The sequence below is a fragment of the Podarcis cretensis genome, assembly GCF_951804945.1.
Source record: "Podarcis cretensis genome assembly, chromosome: 16".
In the NCBI taxonomy this organism is placed as follows: domain Eukaryota; kingdom Metazoa; phylum Chordata; class Lepidosauria; order Squamata; family Lacertidae; genus Podarcis; species Podarcis cretensis.
Genome location: NC_137186.1, coordinates 28,491,269 through 28,509,865, shown reverse-complemented (window position 1 = coordinate 28,509,865; position 18,597 = coordinate 28,491,269). Strand labels below are relative to the sequence as shown.

The 18,597-nt window shown below is 43.4% G+C and overlaps 1 protein-coding gene across 1 annotated transcript in view; it reads right to left on the bottom strand.

Annotated features, from left to right (window-relative positions):
• Nucleotides 1-1,750: 1,750 nt before the first annotated feature.
• Nucleotides 1,751-18,597, bottom strand: part of SPECC1L (sperm antigen with calponin homology and coiled-coil domains 1 like) — a 51,944-nt gene continuing 35,097 nt past the window's right edge. The window contains exons 13-16 of the mRNA XM_079956492.1: nucleotides 14,131-14,233; nucleotides 7,447-7,563; nucleotides 6,970-7,029; nucleotides 1,751-4,587 (exon numbers count right to left, since the gene is read on the bottom strand). Of these exons, the coding sequence (XP_079812618.1) occupies nucleotides 4,498-4,587; nucleotides 6,970-7,029; nucleotides 7,447-7,563; nucleotides 14,131-14,233 (370 nt within the window). The 3' untranslated portion in view covers nucleotides 1,751-4,497. The remainder of the gene's footprint in view (nucleotides 4,588-6,969; nucleotides 7,030-7,446; nucleotides 7,564-14,130; nucleotides 14,234-18,597) is intronic.

Genomic DNA, 18,597 nt, shown 5'->3' with positions numbered 1-18,597 from the left:
TGGGAGCCCAGCGGGAATTCCCGCGGGCTCCCAAGGCTTGCGGATAGCTTCCTGAAGCCTGGAGAGCAAGAGGGGTCGTTGCGCACCGACCCTTCTTGCTCTCCAGGCTTCAGTGAAAGCCTGCATTCGCCCCATAGGACGCACACAGATTTCCCCTTCATTTTTGGAGGGGGAAAAGTGCGTCCTATAGGGCGAAAAATATGGTAATTGGCTTAGGTGCAGGATGGCTTACAGATCCATTTCCTACCCATGCCCTGAGATCTATGGTGGAGGCTCAGCTGATGGGGATGAAAGGAGCCTGTTCTGTGCACAAATCCAACCAGTGGGACTCTTTGCCCACTGTTTCACTGTAGGGCAAACCCCCTTCCTGCTTAGGTAGGCTTTTCTAGATCAGTGTTTCCCAACCTTGGGCCTCCAGATGTTTTTGGCCTACAACTCCCATCATCCCTAGCTAGCAAGACCAGTGGTCAGGTATGATGGGAATTGTAGTTCAAAAACAGCTGGAGGCCCAAGGTTGGGAAACACTGTTCTAGATATTTAAAAACCTGGTGCTATTACCTGTCTCCATTTTGCTATATTTGAGTAATATTATTGTTACAGCTGGTCTTAATTGTTTCTAGATGCCGTGAGTGTTGTGTAAGCACTAGGAGGGCAGGATATATATGTGTGTGTGTGTGTGTGTGTGTGTGTGTGTGTGTGTGTAATAAAAAATAAACAGTGAGGCCTTGATACTAAGCACTGCAGAAGTGGTTATTCCCTTGGTGGGGTGTGCGAATATTTCCTTGAGTGATAAGCAACCCTTGAGTCGAACTCCAATTAAATCCTTTTGCCACGGAGCCAAAATAGCACTCACAAGAGGGAGGCACCAGTAGGCTTGGCAGAAATCTGAGATTTAAGAGCATAAGAAGAGCCTGCTGGATCAGGCCAATGGCCCTAGTACAGCAACCTGCTCTCACAGTGGCCACCCCATAAGCCTGCGGGAAACCAGGGAGCAGAACATGAGCACAAGAACACTTTTCCCTCCCCTGGTTTCCAGAAATTGATATTTGGAAGCATAGCTGCCTTGGAGGAATAGAACAACCCTGAGTACCCTTTGAACATCATCCCGTGATGTGAGCATGCTCAGTGCCTACAGAATGCTGAGTGATGGTTGAGAGGAAAAAAATCTGGAAACTGGGTGGGAAGAATGGAGAGGTTGGAACAGGAGACCAGAGGAAGAGAGACTGAAAGAAGAAAGGAATCAAGAACCAACTTAGGGTCTGGATAGGCAATTTCCTGGTTCACACAGGGAAGCGATTTAAATAATGATCCCAGGGATGGAAGTGAGAGCTGTCCAGAGAAGTAAAAAATGTAGTCAGCAGGGACTGTGTGTCCACTCCCCTCCTCCTGCCCAAATGAGTACTGAGTATGCTGACTGCTGGGGATGAGAGTGGCTGGAACCCTGAACAGAAGCACCTCACCCTGCTGCAGGACCCCTCCTGTGTAGTTTATGAGATGGAGGTTAGAGATAGCTATGCCTTCAAAGCACCTTTGCTCATCTAACACAAAGACCAAGACAAAACTCCTGGGAAGACCTCACTAAAGTTTCTGCAAGAGAATCCCCCAAACCGCCAGGTATTGTTTTCACTTGCTTGTGTTTAACATCATGAGCTCCTTTTAATTTCTTTTTATAAAGCAGACACATTAAAATGCGGGGACATTTGCAGGATCTAAAGAAATGCGATAAAAAAAACCCAGGCACACTGTTGGCTGATTTTACGGTATATTAAAAATATTTAATAGAACAAAAACAAAACCAGCAAGAAATGTACTTTACAGTAACATGTTAATCAGTCATTAAAAAGTGAATAAAGAATGGAAGAATACTTATGTAGCTTGTTATCTAACCAAGAGCAAAGATTTTCTTCTTTTGCAAAATGGGATGTGTGTTTTTTAAAATTTGATTTCCTTCATCCCTCTGAGTGCTTCTTGTCTTGATGAAATCATCTCCCTTGGTAGTTCAGTCTTTACCATAAAAGGTTTTGGTTAATCAATGCAAGGAAACACATTTTTTCTTTTCCTTGTGCTCCATCTGCAGAACATTTCCCACTCTTCAGTCCTTTTGCCTTTACCCTTCACTTCCTTGCACAACTCAGTTCTCTTTTCATCAATGCCCTCCTGATCAGCTCTCCCCTGTGACTGTAGAGGAAGAGTTCAGAAGCAGGATTCTGCTCAAGATGAGTCTCGTCACCACTGGACTCAAGCAAAGTCCATAAAATAAGATGCTGTCAAGTGTAGGAGGAAGACAGCTCACTAGAAAAAAAAAATGCTTCTTCAATTGCAATGCAATAAATAGAGGTGCACCTGTAGAGCAATACATCTTAAGTTCACAAGCAAGGGACCTGAAGCAAATTCCTTTGTACCACAACAGTAAGAAAGCATAACACAGCGAGGATGATCTTTAGTACCTCATTTTAGGGCTAGCAAAAAGTTGGGGGGGGGCCTTTTGGGTTGTTTTTTTTGGAAGGGTGAGTTCCATCTAAAAAATCTGCAACTCTTTGTGCCTAACTGGGAAATGCTAACTCTGTTCACTCAAAAGCCAAAGTCATTCAGGTATCTGCAGGAACCTTTGATATTAGCCTCACAATTTGAGAGGAAGGAGAAAAACCACTGGAAAGTAGGAGTTGAATTTAAACACTTGCAATGGGAGCTCACCAGCCATTTTATAGCCACATGTAAGTTTTGCTTGTATTCCTTGAGCTATGAAACCATGTACAAGGCAGGGGGTACTGGAGGCACAATGAAAGGTTCAAAGTTTATTGCGACTTGTCCCAAAATTCAGTTTGGCACCTGCTCCTGTCATAGTGACTCTTCCACAGCAGACCTTGGACCGGGGCTACATTCGTGACCATTCATATACCTATGACATTCAAAAAGTGTCCTTTAAGAGTTCCAGGCACACAGAAAGGATTGAAAAAAAGAAAGAAAGAGGATTATTTCTAGTTGGGCTGTTAGGGAAAAATGAAAGCTAAATACATCTATAAGTAACAGGGATATGGGGTTCATCAAAATGGGGGACTCAAAAGATCCCTATCCCTCAGCAGTAACTGGGTCTCCACTTGGGGGGGACTAACAGTTGCTCTGCATCTAGGAAAAAGATGGTAGGCGCTGAGGCCTTCTTAGAGAAGGACAGAACCATAGAAGCCTCACTACGGCTGCTACCACCAAATGTCTGAAGTCTTTTGTGCACTGCCTTGCAATTAGAGCTCCTCTTACCTCAGAGCCAAGTAAGGCACTTGCTTTAATGCTTTTCTCCCAGAGAGTTGTGCCAAGTGGACTCAACACCACAGTACAAACGTCCTGAACTCTGCATTTTCTTCTCTCGCCAGCATTGATCCCACATTTTAAACTAGGCTTATAGGAGGTCAATTTTCAGCTCACAGGCACAATCTACGAATCATGGCTGCTGCTCCTATGAATGTTCCATTCATTTAAGTCATTCCTGAAAGGGAAGCCCATGGAAGGCCCATTTAGATAAACCTGGGAACAGGCAGCAGCTACTGCTGCTGCTTTTGGCAGACAATCAGATCAGAACACACCGCAAAGCTACCTGCAGGCCGTAGGGGCAAGAAGCAGTTATTGCTAGTTGCAGAAAGTTCTTTTCTGAATAGGAGCTTAACCTATCCAACGATCAAAACAATCATTTCAACCAGTTTAATCTCAGGTGATGCATCATCTGAGCTCCTGCAAAGGAAAGGTTACACTTTGCCAAATAAAAGTAAATTCCATATAAACTAAATTCTCTTGGAAGCACAACAAATTGCAGTGTGTCCGATCACCTGCACATGGTAATATCCTCAAAGTTGGGAATCAAATGTGCAAGGCTGGAATCCATCCAGTAATAAAGTTGGAAGCCATGGAGAAGAGAGGTAGGCTTAAACACAGACTCTTCATTTTGTGCACTGAGAGTAGGCCAAGATTTGACACCATTCTTCAGTCAGGTGAACTCAATGGGAGAAGACACCCTTCTACTTCCTATAAGAATTGTGCACTTTGAGGAGCTGGAGATAGAATAAGGCAATAACCAGGTGATGATTAAAGGTTTTCCTGTACTTAGGTGAGGAGCAACAAGCAGAACATCCACCCAACTGCCAGAGGTGTTTTCCATAAAGAAAAGTCTTGCAATACAGTCCGAGAGACTTCCTTCCCTTACGTTTCAGCCTTGTCGATTCAGTGGCATCTCATTCAGTTCACTCTTCACCAACGGAAGTTTGGAAGCTTTTTGACACTTGGCCTTACAGGGCCATTTGTAAAGTTCAGGCTTCACAGGCTAATAATTTAATCCAGCTCATTTAGCTATTTGGGTGTGCCCAAGTGCTGGGTTAACGAAACCTTGCTCACCAAAGCCACTCAGAATGCTGTCTTAGAGTTTCATCCAAAGTCAAGAGGTGTTGGTTGAGCTTAGTGTGTGGTGCTGGGATTGTGCTTCCCCAACATTTTCTATTGCTATTCCAGCTCTCAGGTTTCAAAGTATTTGTAAATCGCTGTAACGTACAACATGACATTCTGCCAGTCTGGGCGTTCCGTTCGTACCATCTCATTAATGTCCTACCAGAGGGAAGGAAGAGAGAGAGAGAAAAATATATATAAACAGATATCCACCTTGCAATAACTCTTGTACTCTGTTAATCATAATCACATCTATAACTGGTCATCTGTAAGATAGAAATTTAATAAGGAAAGCTTGCAGGCTCTGCTTCTAATTCTGTAGTGCTCAGCTTATCCTGGGGGTGGGTGGGGAGCAAGGCATACCTGGGAATTGTAGTTCCGCATGTGAACAGTTTGTGTGTAGCTTAAAGTACAAGTCCTGTCTTGCTTTTGGAATACCTAGGTATTAATTGCATTAGTAAAGGTAAAGGGACCCCTGACCATTAGGTCCAGTCGTGACCGACTCTGGGGTTGCACGCTCATCTCGCTTTATTGGCCGAGGGAGCTGGTGTACAGTTTCTGGGTCATGTGGCCAGCATGACTAAGCCGCTTCTGGCGAACCAGAGCACTGCACGGAAACACCGTTTACCTTCCCGCCGGAGCGGTACCTATTTATCTACTTGCACTTTGACGTGCTTTTGAACTGCTAGGCTGGCAGGAGCCAGGACTGAACAACAGGAGCTCACCCCGTTGCGGGGATTCGAAATGCCGACCTTCTGATCGGCAAGCCCTAGGTTCTGTGGTTTAACTCACAGGATGCTAGTTTGCTGCATATCTGCTGCTCTCCTGCTTGCATTGTGTTCCCTGGTCAACAGAGATGATAAATGGGAGTGTGAAAAGGCAAGAGGAAAGGCATATTGCTGGCTTTTTGTGAGCAGGGGGAATCAGGGTGTCTAAAAAGAAAAGGAGATAAGGATTGGAAGCTGTCCATTCTGCACCCCACCCTGCTTTTAGCTCTGGCTGTCCATGTCTGTTGGTGGGCCCCGTGGACTTGTTAGATGAGCCTCTGCCCTTCAGCCCTTACCTGCAGAAGGGAAGCAACAGTGCCCCTAATGCTGCCATCCATGGCCCTCTTGGGTCCAAGCCAGTTCCACCTTCACTGGCTACTGCACAGTTTAGAAGTGTTAACCACAGTAGCATTCCCCATTGTGAACTCACAGACAATGGCTGGCAGAGACTTGACCGTGAGCAAGGAGAGCTATTTTTAGATTTGCTTTATAGGTTTGCCTCCTCTGAACCACCAAGCAGAATAGAGGTTTGACCTCTGTGACAAGTACAAAATGGCACCGGTTATAACCGATTTCCAACAGTCATGAGCTGATTTGTTAAGAAGAGGCACAGGGCAGTGCCAGATTTACGTACAAGCTAAACAAGCTATAGCTTAGGGCCCCACTCTCTTGGGGCCTCCCAAAAAAATTAAAGGTAAAAAAACTGGATGTACATTTCCAAAATACAAGATAAAAAAACAAACAAAATAAAACCTACATACAGCAACAGTGTTTTGTGTTGTGTAGGCTCCTATGATGTTAAGTAATGGGCCCCGTCTGCTAGCCTGCTCACTAAAATATTACTGGTTTGCTCATTTCTATATATAGGGTGCCTACATTCTGCATGGCAGAATTCATGGACTGGTTGCATGGCAGCATGTAGCATGCAGCTGCAGACTGCAGTGCAGCACAGTTGAATGTCGTTGTACCTGTTATCTAATATTAAAGAGTGCTTGTAGACTGATGATCAGGCAGCATAGACTAAGGATATGAGTCTTCTGCCTACTGATTTGATTTCATGCAATACCTAATTTATTTATTTTGATCCCATTATGGCTTTAGATACCTATTAGGTCCATAAATTACCATATAGCAAACATTCAACACAAAAAACAGTGACAATTTGTTGTTGAAAAAGGACAGCTGGACATATAAAGGGCCCCATTACCTTCAGTAGCTAAGGGCCTCATCAAACCTAAATCCGGCCCTGGCACAGGGTCCCACAATTTTCATCGGGACTGCAGTATGTGGGCAGGCTTAATGCTCCCTTACCCAGCTGCAATCATGACAAAATCCCTTCTTGTGGGATTGCCCTATTGGATGCCAAGGTGAAAAGATCACAGCTGGGAAGGGTTAACCTAACACTCGTGTCCTTGTGCACTGTGGTCTGCCTGATGATCTCTCCCCAAATAGGAAAACAAAACTGGGTGCGCTGTCTAATGGTGCATATAGTGTTGAGTCTCATCTGGCCAAGAGAGTGAGAGCACTTTCAGGGCACTAATTTATATTCTTGTTTTGCAATTTAATTACACCAGCCTTATTTTCACAAACACAAACACACACCCTCTCTTTAAAGGAGCCTTCTAGTTTTCAGTTATGATATTTCTATCCCAGAATTTATTTGTACAGTAATTTCAAACACACAGCTACAGCACAATCCTTGCATGTGCCTATTTAGCAATTAGTCTCCCAGGTAAAAGTTAGTCAGATCGCCCTAAACTTTGCACACACTTACCAGAGTGGATTTGATGCCAACACTTTCAGCTGCCTGGAAAGCCAGAGTGAAATTTCTTTTCTGAAAAATACATTGAGTCAAAAATAAATCTACTGAACAACTTTTTTAAAAATAAAAAAAAACAATGTTGCCTTAGGGACTTGTCCAGCGAGTTGATCAGAGGCTTGCAAAACTCTTTTAAGCACCCCTCTACTGGGTTTGTTTTTAACTCATTTAAAGTAATGTGTGGACAAAGACAACGAATGAATGCAAAAAACAAAACATCACACAAAGTATTTAAACAAATATACAATGGACTAAGTGCGAGGAAGGTGTGCTTGTGACTAGGATTGCAAATGGGGAATTGCAATTGCCAGTGAGTGCTGGTGACCAGAATAGTGGCAGAAGTGCGAGTCTGTCCATGAGAGAATCTGAGAAAGGGCTCTGGTCTCCAGCATGGTTTTAACGACATTCAACAAAGCTCAGTATAATACTCACCTTGTCTTGACTGTTCAGCTCTTGATAGGGAATATGAGCTGGGAGGTAAGTGTGAAGAACAGCACAGAAAGCCAACCCGTCATTCCAGCTGCTGCTGAAGTTTGTGATATCGATATTCTAAGAGGGGAGGGAAATATGCACACACGTAAGAGAGAAACCTGCTGTGAGGCTTACTTATTCTATTTCTCAGTGACATTTGTAGAACAAGAAAAAGAGATAGCAACTTCCCTCCTTGCAAGAGGAGAAGCAGGTTAAATTAAAGATTTTTGAGTCCTGATTATTTTTTTAAGAAGCATTGGTTTGAATGAGCAGAATTCTGAAAGAATTAAGACATCAGATCCATTAGCAAACCTAAGATAAAAGCTTATTTTGTTTTCCCCAGGAGGAAACTCAAAAACAACTTGCTACTTCCCTACCCAAGACATTTTCCCTTGGTAATGCTGCTCTGACTGCACATACTTCCAAGTTAAACCTCTTCCTGGCATGTCAGCAGAAATGATTCCTTTCCACCTCTAGTTATGGGAGGGTGCTATACCTAGTTTTACGAGCACTCAGAAATTAACGCTGTTGCATGACAAGCATTTTAAAATTACCACAGAGGTTTTACTTCTAAGTAAAAACAGCTAAATGATCAATAGCTGAAGAGTGCAGAGAGAAAGAACACAAAGTGTAAACACTTCTGTGAATATATTTTTCTCATAGATGTTACTGAAAATGCTCAGCATCGTGCAGTCCCTTAACACTGTCATATGCATCAGATGCAAAATTTTGGGACACTCTGTGCCCATGTAATAATCAATAACATTACACTCTCAGCAGTTATTTACTATTCTTGGATCTATCTGTGAGATACGTAGTTGGGAAGGGTGCTATTTCACATGGTTTTTAGTTCCCCGAGTAAAAAAATCTCTGTCATTTGGTATCAGCTGTAAATATTAAACCTGACACTAAGCACAGTGCAAGTAAGTAAAGATGACTAATATTTAGGTAGGAGTCCTGAAGAGATGGTTGCAACATCAATAGAGGCTTATGGCAGGAATGCTGACTAGCTACAAACTTGCCACAGTCCACGGCAATGTTTTCTCAATTTGCTAAGTCACCTATGACTAAGTGCTCAGGTCTTATCTTCCTCTGAACGATGCTCAAACACAAGGGCATGAGGTATCTAACTTTTTGCCGAGAGGCCTCTCAAGAGATCAACTAAATAGGCTGCTAAGTTGTTTTCATTCTCAATTGAGCACTTATGTCAGCAAAGTATATAAAATACATCCATTTTGATTGAGAAATTAATACTTTGTGGGCTACTGTGATAGGGAAGTAACAGCATTTTACCAGCAATGACAAACTGGGATCCGCATGCTGGGAAAATGTAATTTCAATGCAATGTAAAAAACAGATGAATGCTTCAGAAAAATTGATCTAGTAGCTGTTGGATCATTCTAGAACAGGGGTGTCCAAACCTTTTTCAAAGAGGGCCAGATCTAATGAAGTGAACATGCATGATAGCCAGTTTTAAGATTGAAGTTGTTGAGCTTTTTTTAGTGTTTTACCCCAGGAAATAAACTGTCACGGGGGCTAGATTAAACTGAACAGCAGGCTGGATTAGGCCCCCAAAATGGACTTTGGACACGCCTGTTCTAGATGGACTCGGGCATTTCCACAAGTGTAGTAGGATATAAATGATTGCTATTTTTCAAAATCTGTCCGCCATGAGCTTTGACACCCTTAGGATAAATTCATGGCACCAAACCACTTCTCGACAAAGTTAAGATGCTAAATCTTACTATGTGGTATAGTTCATGCTACGCTGCCTTTGTTTCCACATAATGCTAAGTCAAACCATGGTTTAGTGTGAACGGCCAACTGCAAAGGATAGAGGCAATCCTAGTCTTTGTACAGCAAAAATGATAAACTTGGGTTTCAACTTTTAAAATGTTTAATTAAGTAGTATTTTATGAATGTGGCTGAAAATTCATTATGCTGTAAATCTGATTTTAATTTAAGGGAAGCAGAAGATAACTTTTTAAGTAAAATATCTTTCTGCCATCACTATTACTCCTTTCCGATTTGCCAGAGATCTTCAAGGGTTCCCCCCCCCACACACAAAAAAACATTGAGTATTGGAAAAGAAGCATTGTGCATGCTGATGGGCATCATCTTTGCTGGACACAATTTTTTAAGATGACTGGACACACTAAAAATCAGTGGTAAAAATAAATTGATTAGCTCCCATCACAAACAGAACGATGTGCAGCGAATCCTAGAGTTGGAAGGGGCGGGGGGTTACAAGCAGGACAACTAGTCAGCACCCCCCACTCCCACCCCCCAGTGCAGGAAATCCAGAGGAAAAGCACCCTCCACTAGGCACATACACCTCTCAATGGATGGCAAAAGAGTGACAGACAAAGTTATGACATCTGCTTCCCAGTTTTGCTTAAAATGTTGCAAATGAAAATTCTGGGAAAGTGTAACTAGTTACTATGTTTAGTGCTGCAGAAAGGAATTGTTTCAGACAGGAAATGTCCTCTTGCTGGTCCTTCTATTGTAACAGGCTTCCACACGCTGCTATAAATCCTACTAGCCGTGGGAGTAACAGATCAGCTGGAGCACATGCCCTTTTGACCTGGTTGGGATACAGTCAGGCATGCTCAGGACAGCAGAGTTCACACATTACATGTGGGATGGCCAAGATTCTAGGACTCACAAAGGACAGTTGTGATGAGTTAGGAGGTGACAGGACAGGAGTTTATAAAATTGTGCGTGGCATGGAGAAAGTGTATAGAGAAAATTTTTTCTCCCTCTCTTGTAACACTAGATCTCATGGATGCCCAATGAAACTGAATGTTGGAAGATTCAGGACAGGTAAAAGAAAGTACTTCTTCACACAGCAACTATGGAATTCGCTGCCACATGAGGCAGTGATGGCCACTGACTTGGCTTTAAAAGAGGACTGGACAAATTCATGGAGGAGAGGACTATCTGCGGCTACTAGCCACAATGGCTATGCTCTGCCTCCACAGCTGGAGGTAGCAATGCTTCTGAATACCAGTTGCTGGAAACTACAGGAGGGGATACTGCTCTTGTGTTCGAATCCTGATTGCTGGTTTCCTAAAGGCAACTGTTCAGCCACTGAGAGAACAGGATGCTGGACTAAACAGGCTACTGGCCCGATCCAACAGGCTCTTCGGATGTTTTTATGTTCTTATGCTAAAGTGGGGAGCAAATAGACCTGCAAGCAAGCAACAACTACCATGCACATGGGCGGTTTCTTAAAAATGGATTGTGTTGTCAACCAGCAGGGAAGTCTGAGGATTATTGTGGTCTGCTTCACAATGGGGACCTTTCCCCTTATACCATTAATATCCCTGGTAGCCTTGCAAGGACATTGTTTTACAGTTGTAAACCACTTTGATATACATTTTTACGACACAGTGGTATAAAAATATTTTTAAAATAAATAAAAAGATGGCTGCCATCCCAGGTACAATAACTCCCCAATAAGGGACTGTATGTTATGGCATATAGTCATTACTGGGAGCATTTAAAAATGGGTTTACTGCATGGACAGTGATGTCACTACCAGCTCTAAGAAGCTGTAAAATGTTTTTAAAAGAAGGCCACCCCTGAACCCGTTGCAAACATTCTTTTTATTTTAATTGATTTTAATAGATTTATAGGGTTTAAAAAAATATTACTCACATAAACAAGTTATACGGATGAGTGCAAACATCAACAAAATGGGAGTCTAAGGACCATTTTTGTACAGTCAGCAGAATCAAGTAGGAAAGCTTTTCCAGGGCTGTATCACTTCAGGCTGCCTGTGGGAAACTGCTGTTTGAAAGCACTCTCACATGACTAGCTCCCTGTATTCAGAAATGTGACACATCAGGGGTAAAGCTAGGGCTAAACCCTCCTGCTCAACATGCTAGCTTTCCGTTTCTTTGTGAGAGAGCATTCAAAAATGCCAACCCCCATCACCTGCAGCATGAAACAGCAGAGCGCAGGAAAAGCTTTCTCATTTGACTGTTCACAGAAAGGGCAGACTGGTCCTAAGACTAGAACTCTGGCCCCCTCCCAAAACTGGTGGTCCTGCATGGGGAGCAGCACATGCTGAAAGTCACGTATCAGCTGCCCCTCCTTGCAAGCGGACCAAAGGTCTCTCTCTTCCAGACTTAGTCGATGCAGGGAATCCGGGAATGTGAGCAAGAGGACTATCTTTCTGGCACAGGCTGCTTGAGATAGAAAGGATGGAGCGCTTTCTCGTGACAAATTAAGGAAACTGTCACATGCTTCTTGCCCTGTCTCAGATGCTTTCCCATTTGAAGAGTTTTACGATTCATTCAGCGGCATCCCACATCCTGCCTTTGAAGGAAAGGGGGGGACGGGGAGGGTCTACATTCAGAAATAGCACCGTTCGGTCAGTGCAGAGATGCCAAGGAAGCAAGAGAGGGCAGGGGCCCCCCTCTGCCTACATAAAAACAAGCTTCTCTCATTGTACAGCCTTTCTATTAATGTCCCCCCACCATCCTGTTACGTAGCCTTCCAACTTCCTTCTGTATTGTGAGTCTCAAGCCTGACAAAGCAAAGTAACACTTAAGAACCGAGAGGTTGCCCTTTGCATTCCAAAGATTTCCTATACAATTAAGCTAAGTAAGTACGTTAGAAGCCTTATACAGAGTCAGACCATTGGTACAAGAAGCTCGGTACTCTGCACTGACTGGCAGCAAGGTGACGTTCCCAGCTCTACCAGGAGATGCCTTAGTGGATTGAACCTGTGACCTTCTGCATGCAAAGCACATGCCTGACACCTCTTCCCCTAAAAGGAGGCCATGCTTGTATTGCATGTGGCTGCTTGGGAGGCTGGTCTGCTTGGAGTCCAGATAAATGAGGGGACACGGCAGTGGGCCACCCATCCGAATGTGATAGGAACAGAGGAAGCTGCCTTGCATAGAGTCAGACCACAGGGTCCATCGAGCTCAGGGCTGTCTCTTCCGACAGGCAGTGGCTCTCCAAGGTTTCAAGCAGGAGCTTCCCCCAGGCGTTAGGACTTTCTGCATGCAAGGGCCCCCAAACTATGGTCCTTCCCCAGGGGACAGCCATATTGGTTTGCCAAACTCTGCTTTTGCATCATCACCAGCAAGCAGGAGAACAAGCTCACACAGAGTAAGCACACCAGCAATATAATACCGGGGGAAAGAAGCAGGAATCATGCTCTACCTAGTCCCCTTTGTTGGCAATTAATGCTGGTGTGTTTGCTTTGGCCTTTCAGTTATTGTATGGGTGTTGATTTAATGGTAGCACCTTGGCTTACGTTACCCTTGGGTAACGTAAACTTCGGGTTGCGAAAGCTGCAAACCCGGAAGTGTTTCACCGTGTGCACATGCACAGAAGTGCTTTACTGTGCTGTGCGCATGCGCAGAAGTGGTCCCTCCAGGTCCTGAAACCTCAGGATCCGACCGAAGCTCCAGAACGGATCCCGTCCGCAACCGGAGGTACCACTGTACAGTGGTGCCTCGCAAGACGAAAAGAATCCGTTCTGCGATTCTCTTCGTCTAGCGGTTTCTTCGTCTTGCGAAGCAAGCCCATTGACGGCTTAGCAGATTAGCGCTATTAGCGGTTTAGTGGCTTTTAGCGGCTTAGCGGCTTATTGGATAAGCGGCTTAGCGGCTTAGAAAAAGGGGGGGGGAAGGGAAAAAAACCCGCAGGAACTCGCAAAACATTTTCGTCTTGCAAAGCAAGCCCATAGGAAATTCGTTTTGCGAAGCACCTCCAAAACGGAAAACTCTTTCGTCTAGCGAGTTTTCCGTCTTGCGAGGCATTCGTCTTGTGGGGCACCACTGTACTGCAATTTTTACATTATGCTGCACAGACCTGTGGTTTTAAAATGAAAAGCAATATGAAAGCATTTTAAAATAAAATGTCCTCTTCCAATGTACTATATTATTGCCATTTTAAGAGGTTTAACTCTAGAATAAGATTTTGTTCTCCTCTTAATTTGGAATTATCAATGGGCAAATGGAAGCTAGTCATTTTAGACTGCAATCCTATACATCAGGGATTACCAACCGGTTGACCAGTCGATCCCCGGGAGCTAGCAATCAAACTCTGTCTCAATTTCCTTCGCGGGGGGAAAAGAGCATCTGGCCCTGCCCCCTTGCCCTGTCCTTCATTTGTGTACGACTGCAAAAACAGCAGACAGAATTATTGCTGTCAGCGATCAGTCGGTGAGCAGCCTGCCCTCTTAAGAAAAAGCTCAACAACTTCGACCTGCCTCCCTAAAAAAAGGTCAACAACTTTGGGTAGATCACTGCCAGTTTTTTATTCTGGGAGTAGATCACAGTCTTTTGGAAGTTGGATGTCCCTGCTATACATATTTAACTTGGGAGCAAATCCCACTGAACTCAGTGTGGACTTCTGTCTGAGTAGACATGTGCAGGATAGCACCGTTAACCCGCTTTAATGGGCGGATTAGCCGTTCTGTGAAGAACACACACGTTTGTATTGTGCAAAGTGACTGAGTGACTATAAATAACAGCTGAGCTGGCTCCTGCAGCATTGTGTTCCTGCCAGGACAGTACATACCAGTTCCTTCACGATCGATGCCGTGAACTGTGGAGCAGCCCAGCTTGTGCTCCTGGCAGATGCTCTCATGTTTGCACTATAGAAAGGACAAGCAACCATTACCTGATACCCTTCTGTTTTCTTCTGACACCACTTCAGCAAAGCATTCCTCTTGGAGCCTCCATATTCTCTGGCCAGAGCTGACAAAGGGTCCTTCCTCTCTTCTCTAGAGGTGAAGGAGAAAATTCACATTGTTCATACAAATGAATCTTCAAAACATTTTTTTAACAGAGCGAAAGTTCCTTCCATATCATTCCGCTCTTATCAAAACTGCATTGTGTTTTGTGGGCAGCGCCATGTTCTGTATTCATTCTGGCCTTCCCTCTGTCTTCCCACTGCTAGGCTGAGACTAGGCAACTCCCAGGCATATGTCAGCAGCACTTCAGCCACCCCCACAGAGACAAGTGATCAATTTCCCAGCAACCCCCTGCCTGCCTGTCTGCTTGCTTCCTTGCCCTGAACTCCCAGGTAGATAACCAAAGCAAGGATAGCAGCCCACGGACACTTCTCTGTGCAGTGGGAAAATATTAATTTGATTGAGACTTCATGAGGAGGACAGCTGTGAAACATATCCTTTTTCTAATACCTCAGAGCCACAGTTAGAGGTGCTTTGAGAACAAATGATGTGAACATTAAGCCACGCTGAACTTTAGTATGAATTTAGAAAATAAACTGATGGTATCTCCCTGCAACTCATAACCGACTAGGAATGTCACCTTGAAGGGAAGGCAAAGCCAGAGTGTTAAGTGTCAACCGACTACCTTCTTCAAGATTTAGGAGTGCAGAACTAGTGCAGACATGCGGCTGCCACTGAAAGCAGGAGCTCTAGTTCACCTCTGTCCCCCCAAAATACTGGATAGTAAAGGAAAGCATGACGTGACATCACCGCATGTAGGGCTCTACTCCTCCACTCCACGAACAGAAGTGAAGGCAGGGACATTTGACATGTGATGATGCTGAATGATGCTTTCCATTACCGTATTTTTCGCTCCACAGGACACACTATTTCCCTCTTAAAAACTAAGGGGGAAAGTCTGTGTGTACTATGGAGCGAATGCAGGCAGGAAAAGCCCCCAAGAGCCGCACACAAACTCCGCACGGCTCTTGTGGGCTTTTCCCCAGGATGGAGAAGGGACTGACATGGCCAGTCCTTCTCCCTCCTCGTAGAAACGCCTGCAGGAGCCGTGCGCAGCTCCTATGGGCTTCTGCGGGAGGTGGGGGAACTGCCACAGCCGCTCGAAGCCTCTCTAGCCCTCTAAAAACTAGGTGTGTCTTGTGGTCCGGTGTGTCCTATAGAGCGAAAAATACGATACATGCTTTCCATCTGGGGGGAGGGAATCAGAAGGAGCTGCTGTTTCTGGGTGCAGCTGTGTATCTACCCTAACCCTCTGGGACCAGCCTCCCCCAACCTTGTGCCCTCCAAATGTTTACCTGAACTCGCATTTACTACAACCAGCACAAAAGACTTATTTTCTACTGCAGCATCAGCACTGCTGGCAGGGGCTGATGAAAACTATAGTCTTAAACACCTGGAGGGCACTAGGTTGGGAAAGGCTGTTTTAGATCCAGGACTGCGTACAGCAAAGGACTATCAAAAGGACTGAACTTACATGGTAAGGGCTTCCTGTAACGTCGCATTTCCAGAAGAGGAAGCCCTTACCATGTAAATATAAATAAATAAACCTAAAGCTTCTACGAATCACAACTGGTTTCAGGAGCACAATTTAAGCAAAGTTTAAACAATGCATTCAAGCAGCCTGACACCTCCTCAGTTAGCTTACTGTACATAATCCCACAGAAAAATGAACACGGTCTGTGCATAAGTATGGTCCTGCTCTCTCAAAACTCCCATTCATTGCAGGAAAGACTCTTTCACATTGAGAACTAAGCCAAACACAGCAGACAAAGAAGCGAAACCTGCCATTTCAGATTGCAGGTGGGGTTTCATACTGCATGGGGGGGGGGGATCTTTACAATGTTAACTCTGCACTGCTACGTTTTCAGATAAAGCCTTTCTCCAGGCATTAAAGTGATTTTTTTTAAAGGGTGCATCAACTTTCCTAATTATGTATTTCTTTCAGAACTAGATCCTTAAAAGCTTTCTTCACAGCCTCAGATTGCAATTTGATAATTCTGTTGCCTGATTTGTCTGAAGCAGATGCTACACTTTTTTTTTTTTTTGGTAAATAACTTTTTACTGGGTTTTATAAACAAGGATCATAGGAATAATAAATGATACAAATAAATAGACCCAGTCTGCTCATGATAATTATATATATTAAAAAAGCATAATAAACTTGCAGTAATATCTATAACATATGGTTCATTATTAGTGGTCAATGTTCACGAATTGGTTTAAACGAAAACAAAGGGGAAACATTCTAGGGAGATGAGACTATCTAAAAAGGTTTTCTCATAATGAGTTAGTGACGGCCTAGGCAAGTTTTCTAAGAAATTGTGCGTATCTTTTTAATTTAATGATTGCAATTTAAACATTTTAGAATAAAAAGAGGAAAATTCTGAGCAGATGTCTTTGGTAGAGAATGTTTGGTGCCTTCATGCTTTTGAATACTGTGTGCTTTTGACTTAGGGTTTTTTTACACCTGTTTGCCAAGTCTAAGAGTTTTTACCTCCATACTCATAAAAACATTATTTCATGTATAACATGACAATACTAGTGCATTATTAATTACTAAATAGTTTTCTCTCTCCTTTGTACAATTAATTTGAGGAGGGGTTTTGAACCTTAACTTTTATATTTAGTTAGCAGATCAAAAATTTCCATTTCTAGTTTGGTTATTGTTGTAGAGGTTTGTTTTTTAATATAGTATATGATTTTTCTTTGATACAGATACCTCTTATGACTGCTTTCAAAGCCTCCCAAAGGTTGGTATTGTATGGCTATAGAATTGTATGGCTATAGAATTGTATGATTTCTGCTATTCTTTCTCTATATAGATGGTTGGTCACTGAAGTAGGGTAAAATGGTCATGATTGCAAGGTTTGGATTTTGCAGATTGTGTAAGTGGAATGAACAGTGAAGTGAGCAGGAAAAAGTCTAATCTGGACTGGGAACCATACAGACTTGAATGAAACATAAAACTGAAATCTTTCAGATTATCTTCACACTATATATTATATAAACCAGATGCTAACACTTTTAAGCCAGAGCAGACTAGAGAGCAGAACCAACAGAAATACGATTTAGGAAAAAGAAAAAAATTAGACTTCTTTGTAAGTAAGAACAGAAAAAGAACCTCGAGTCAGAATTTTCTTAAAAAACAACAACCAAAAACCTAAACATGCATAACACTGTGAGAGGACAGTACGGCTTGTTTCTAAATTCCAGTAAGGAACACAGTTTATGTCAAGTTCTTTGTTTTGAAAATAGCGTTTCAGGAAACAAATAAAATGAACGGTGTGGACACAATGAGAAGGAGTTTACAACAAATATTAATCTTTTAAATGCGTCTGCTAGGTCAACTAAATTCCAAACCCAATGCCTGATTAAGTTTCACAGATTGGCATTAGAAGCCTTCCCTGCCTTGTTTAGATTTACACTTCTAATCCACAGGATATTCTTGTCTCAATGTTTAAAGCCCAACAAATATTACAAATCAAACAGGTTTCCTTTTGCATTTATACTGTTCTTCTACACCTAAATGACACCCAACTAACATTTTACAGTCAGCACATGTCCCCACAAACAGCCACTAGCAACTGTCTGATTGATAACATAATTTGAAACAATAGTTTTATTCAGCTGACCTATGGAACTGCAATGCCAGACAACCAATTAAAGGGCCAATTAAAGATCTAAAAGATTTATGAATATGCCAAGAAGCCAAGTGCAGAAGTGGGGGGGGGGGGGGGGGAGAGATCTGGCAGGGGAATAAGAGGCAACAGTGAAAGGGGGAGGGGAGGGGAGAAATCACCTCCAACTTAACTTGAAGCTGCCCAAAAAAAACCTCCCTAAACTGTTTGCACACACCTCTTCCCCACCTCTCCAAGCCACCCCCAATAAAGTAGCTCAGTCATTTGACTGCTAGTTCCTACACACACCACAGAGTTAAGCAAGAGAAGTACTGAATCACCCCTCCCCTGCACAAATCATATTTGTTACAGTCACCAAACAGCTCACAGTAGAGCCAATGAGTGGTGTTCGTTCTCACTTCTCTGCCTCTCCCATGTCCCTCACTTAGCAAGGTGAAACCCTTTGGAATGTAATCCACCCTCTTCCTAACCCAGCTACTCATGCTATTATTTATGGTTCCGCCAGACTGTTAGCCACGCTGTTCTCCCACTGGGGGTGGGGGGGTGGGATTTAAGTATGAGGAAATAAACAAAGCAACTTTTCCTCCTTCAATGCAGCTCTTATTCAGAATTGCTGTTTACAACAATCTCTATTCTCCATGCACACCTTGCTCAAAACTGGATGTGTTCACTGGTATTTCCGTTTGAAGCAGTTGGTCTGGCCACCCCTCAACGCATGCATGCCGGGGGTCCTAAAGTCTGGAGGGAAGAGGAAAC